A 5,371-nucleotide genomic window follows, 5' to 3' on the forward strand; every position below is an offset into this window, starting at 1 on the left:
GCATGGTGGCACGCACCTGTACTCCTAGCTACTTGGGGGACTGAGGCGGGAGGATTACTTGAGCCCAGGAGGTTGAGTCTGCATTGTGCCATGATTGCACCACTGCACTTCAACCTGGCCAATAGAGCAAGACCCTGTCTCAGGAAAAAAAAAAAAAAGCATGTAAAATATCATCTAGTATGATTATAATTATGTAAAAACAAAATTGTGGACCAGGCACAGTAGCTCACTCCTATAATCCTAGCACTTTGGGAAGCCAAGGCAGGAGGATCACTAAAGGCTGGAAGTTCGAGACCAACCTAGGCAGCAAAGTGAGACCCTGTCTTAACAAAAACAAAAACCCCAGCTGGATGCAGTGTCTCACGCCTGGAATCCCAGCACTTTGAGAGGCCGAGGTGGGTGGATCATGAGGTCAGGAGTTTGAGACCACCCTGGTCAAGATGGTGAAACCCTGTCTCTACTAAAAATATAAAAATTATCCAGGCGTGGTGGCAGGCACCTGTAATCCCAGCTACTCAGGAGGCTGAGGCAGGAGAATCGCTTGAACCTGGGAGGTGGAGGTTGCAGTGAGCCGAGATTGCGCCACTGCACTCCAACCTGGGCGACAGAGCAAGGCAAGACTCCGTATCAAAAAAACAAAACAAAACAAAAATTACTGTGAAACAACATATATACATGTGTCAAGAGTAGTTATGTAAGGGTAATTCTTTTTGTTCTCTATTTTTGAAATGTTTCGTAATGTGTTTTTACTTCTTTATAATAAATAGAATACCAAAAAAATAAGCCAACCCAGTACTTTCTGTAAATGGAAAGGATAAAAGATTTGCACTTCACTTTTCCACAATTCTATCCCATTGATTCTACTGTATGCTCAATTTCCCATGGCAGTTATGACACATGGATCCCAGCGAGTGAAATTGAAGCATCTGTGGAAGATGCTCCAACTCCTGAGAAACCTAGGAAGGTGAGCTTTTCTTGTACCCCCTCTTCCCCAAAAAGAATGCCAGAAGCAGTCTACTCTTGGAAAGTGAAACAGAGGCTCGTATGCCCTTCGGCTTTTTCTATTAAGGGTCCTCAGACAGAGCTGTGGCTTCTAGGCTTCTCTGCAGCGTGATCTGCCTTTGTACTTTAGATTCATGCAAAGTGGATCCTGGACACCGACACCTTCAATGAATGGATGAATGAGGAAGACTACGAAGTAAATGATGACAAAAACCCTGTCTCCCGCCGAAAGAAGATTTCAGCCAAGACATTGACAGATGAGGTGACAAATCCTGTTCTTTTTTCCTGGCGCCCTTAGCATAAGTCTCAGAACAAATCTTCATTGGGGATTGTATGCTGACATTTGTCCTGATTCTCCATCCTATAGGTGAATAGCCCAGATTCAGATCGACGGGACAAGAAGGGAGGAAACTATAAGAAGAGGAAGCGCTCCCCCTCTCCTTCACCAACCCCAGAAGCGAAGAAGAAAAATGCTAAGAAAGGGTGTGCCAGCCCCTAGCCTGCCCCCGAGTTCACCATTCTCTCCACATCATGTTGAAGGAAGGAAAGACAAATCCCTTCCTATAACCACCTGGTCCTGACCTGGGTGTGCCATAATACTGCAGGTGTCCTGAGAGGGAAGATGAGGAGATCTTTAGCTACTCAGTTGTTAGTTCTGGTCCTGGCCCCACTAGAAATTTAAAGAGAGCTTTATCAAATGAAAAGCCTTTGCCACTTCCAATTACTCTGTAATTACTGGTTTCTGTTTGTACTCAGCTCTACCCTTGGAATTCTCTGTCACTTCCCTTCCCTTGAACTTCAACTTCCAGGAACTCCTTCTCCAAGGATGACTGAGTTCTCTTTCACTCTCTTTCCTTCCCAGTCCCTCAACACCTTACACTAAGTCAAAGCGTGGCCACAGAGAAGAGGAGCAAGAAGACCTCACAAAGGACATGGACGAGCCCTCACCAGTCCCCAATGTAGAAGAGGTGACACTTCCCAAAACAGGTACAGGCCAGGCTGAGCTCCTGGAATCCACCCCTACTCACCATCCTGATTCTCCTTTGCCAAACCCCGAGTGAGCTGATTTCTCAGGTCCACCTCCCAGTCTACAGGATCCACAAGTTAGTTTTTACATAATCATAATCATACTAGATGATATTTTACACGCTACTTTTTTTTTTTTTGAGACAGAGTCTTGCTGTGTCGCCAAGTCTGGAGTGCAGTGGCATGATCTCGGCTCACTGCAAGCTCCGCCTCCCGGGTTCACACCATTCTCCTGCCTCAGCCTCCCAAGCAGCTGGGACTACACGTACCCACCACCTCACCTGGCTAATTTTTTGCATTTTTAGTAGAGACGGGGTTTCACCATGTTAGCCAGGATAGTCTCGATCTCCTGACCTCATGATCCGCCCGCCTCGGCCTCCCAAAGTGTTGGGATTACAGGCATGAGCCACCACACCCGGCCTGTACATGTACTATTAAGTCACTACTGTGGGAATGTTATAAAACACAAACATATCTCAAAAATTGAAAAATGTAAAAAATGATAAAAACAAACGTGAAGTATCCAGGCACGGTGGCTCACACCTGTAATCCCAGCACTTTGGGAGGCCGAGGCAGGCAGATCATGAGGTCAGGAGATCGAGACCATCCTGGCTAACATGGTGAAACCCTGTCTTTACTAAAAATACAAAAATTAGCCTGGTGTGGTAGCACACACCTGTAATCCCAGCTACTCGGGAGGCTGAGGCAGGAGAATCACTTGAACCCGGGAGGCGGAGCTTGCAGTAAGCCAAGATCGCACCACTGCACTCCAGCCTGGGCAACAGAGTGAGACTCCGTCTCAAAAAAACAAAACAATACAAAAACATGAAGAGAAGTTCTGTATTCTCTCCCTGAGTTGCAGTGGATCATCTTTTGCATCCTATGTTAGAACCCCACTTTGGAGACCATTGCTCCACCAATGCTGGTTTACAGTCTATATTCGATAGACTCACCCCAGGTATTCCAGACGTGTGTTTCAGGGGTAGGATTAGGGGTGCCACCAAGAAGAGTTCTGGCTTCCACCTCCTCATCAATCAGCTCTCCTCTCTATGTTTGCTCCTGAGCATATGCATATGAATTCAGTTGAGGAAAGTATGCTTTCAAAAATGTTTAACACCTAACCATTCCTCCACAGAGTGATTTGGTCAGGTTCAGTATCAGACCATTAAAAGCTTATAGATACATAGATGGAGATAAAGACCTATCAAAGACAAGAATGATTAATGAATGTACATAGAGAAATAAGCTAATTTTTGGTTGGAGAAGTAGTAAGCAAGTTTCAGGCCCTAGAATAATTGTGACTGGAGAGAATTACTATATTTTGCAATCAGATGAAGAAAATTTTTGGAGAAAGTAGGATCTCCGTAACTATTAAATTGAAGGCTTGAATTAGGCAAAATCTGTCTAATAAAATGACTCTCTGTTTTGGCAGTCAACACAAAGAAAGACTCAGAGTCGGCCCCAGTCAAAGGCGGCACCATGACTGACCTAGGTAAGACAGGAGCCTCTTGGGCAAGGCAGTCAGAGCCAAGAGGAGGGGAGGGCTCAGCTGCTCCCTTTTCGCTAACCTGATAGGCTTTTGGTAGGGCTTTCTTGCCTCTTGGGAGGCTCCAGCTTTACATCTTGGTCTTTGTCTTTCAGATGAACAGGAAGATGAAAGCATGGAGACGACGGGCAAGGTGGAGCCAGTTTAGAGAGGCCCTACCTCTCTATGTGATTCTGATTTGTGATTATAGAGTTCACTCTGCCCAAACTTTTCAATGCCCAGACTTTACCCACCGTAGACTAATTCTAGCTGTTGTTCAAAACTCTGACCCTTTCAGAGTCCTGGGGCCCATGACTGCTCAGTCCCATCACCTATCTGTAGTGTCCACATTCCTGGGGTGTGGGAGAAGCAGAGGGTTGCTAGGGAGGAAACAGGAATGCTGAGTGTCCAGCAGCCTCCATACTTATAGGATGAGGATGAGAATAGTACCGGGAACAAGGGAGAACAGACCAAGAATCCAGACCTGCATGAGGACAACGTGACTGAACAGACCCACCACATCATCATTCCCAGCTATGCTGCCTGGTTTGACTACAATAGGTATGGTTGTCCCCAACTTCGCACTGAGTCCTTATTTCCCTGCCTCCAGGGGGGTCAACAGGCTGTTCTTTTCCTTGCCTCCGCCAAATAAGTTATTTTTTCCTCAGCCAGATAGACCAGAGTACACTTTAGTTTTAGGGGAGCTCCTGGTGTCCTCTTGAGTCTTACAGCCCTGTGGGGTGTTCTCCCCAATCTTCTAACTGCAGCAATTTCGAGCTCTTTTCCTTCTTTGCCTTCTAGACTTTTCCTCCCTTGGGGCCCCCATCCCTTCAACAGTGCCTTCTTCTGAAACCACTCTGGCTTCTCTTACAGCGTTCATGCCATTGAGCGGAGGGCTCTCCCTGAGTTCTTCAACGGCAAGAACAAGTCCAAGACTCCAGAGATGTAAGGAAATCTCAGCTCATGATTCTCTTTCTCCCTCCTGTCCCCCCATTCACCCTTCCTGATCCAGTAACATTCAGTTTAGCAAACATTTCTTGAGCTCCTTCCATGAGCCAGGCACTGTGCTAGGCTTACAAAGACACAATATCTGCCTTTAGGCAGCCCTGGCCTAGCATGTAGACACATGTTCTTTAGGATTTGCCCAAAGGTGTTCTATATATAACAAGTACTTACTCTAATGCCTCAAATTCTTTTTAACAGGGTATAGAGCCTTTAAATCCATATTACTGATATTGTCTATACTGCAGATATTCCTAGCACAAGTAATAGCTTTGATTAAAGTGTAAATTACTATTACCAGGCTGGTTCCTGAGAGTAGGCTTTCATAGAAAAACAAGAGAAGGAACTAATAGAAGACCAGTTTATATAAATTAAGGGATGGAGAGGGCTCTCTGCGAAAGAAGTGTAGGAGCCACGGTGGCTCACAACTGTAAATCATCCCAGCTACTTGGGACATTGAGACAGAAGGATTCCTTGAGGCCAGGAGTTCAAGAATAGCGTGACCAACATTGCAGGACTCCCATCTCTAAAGAAGTGAAAAAAAAAAATTAGCTGGGCATGGTGGGGCATACCTGTGGTCCCAGCTACTTGGGAAGCTGAAATGGGAGGGTTGCTTGAGCCTAGGAGTTTGAGGCTACACTGAGCCATGATCATGCCACTGCACTCCAGCCTGGCTGACACAGCAAGACCCCATATCTAAAAAAATTAATGAACAAGGCTGGGCACTGTGGCTCACGCCTATAATCCCAACACTTTGGGAGGCTAAGGAGGGTGGATCACAAGGTCAGGAGATCGAGACCATCCTGGCTAACATGG

At 46.1% G+C, this 5,371-nt stretch overlaps 1 protein-coding gene across 1 annotated transcript in view; it reads left to right on the forward strand.

Moving 5' to 3' along the window:
- SMARCC2 (SWI/SNF related, matrix associated, actin dependent regulator of chromatin, subfamily c, member 2) overlaps window positions 1-5,371 on the forward strand; it is a 27,553-nt gene that overhangs the window by 8,854 nt on the left and 13,328 nt on the right. Inside the window, exons 6-13 of the mRNA XM_011926207.1 lie at window positions 889-964; window positions 1,133-1,264; window positions 1,370-1,485; window positions 1,865-1,989; window positions 3,461-3,520; window positions 3,670-3,707; window positions 3,984-4,114; window positions 4,427-4,498. Of these exons, the coding sequence (XP_011781597.1) occupies window positions 889-964; window positions 1,133-1,264; window positions 1,370-1,485; window positions 1,865-1,989; window positions 3,461-3,520; window positions 3,670-3,707; window positions 3,984-4,114; window positions 4,427-4,498 (750 nt within the window). The remainder of the gene's footprint in view (window positions 1-888; window positions 965-1,132; window positions 1,265-1,369; window positions 1,486-1,864; window positions 1,990-3,460; window positions 3,521-3,669; window positions 3,708-3,983; window positions 4,115-4,426; window positions 4,499-5,371) is intronic.

The sequence above is a fragment of the Colobus angolensis genome, unplaced genomic scaffold (assembly GCF_000951035.1).
Source record: "Colobus angolensis palliatus isolate OR3802 unplaced genomic scaffold, Cang.pa_1.0 Scaffold67, whole genome shotgun sequence".
In the NCBI taxonomy this organism is placed as follows: domain Eukaryota; kingdom Metazoa; phylum Chordata; class Mammalia; order Primates; family Cercopithecidae; genus Colobus; species Colobus angolensis.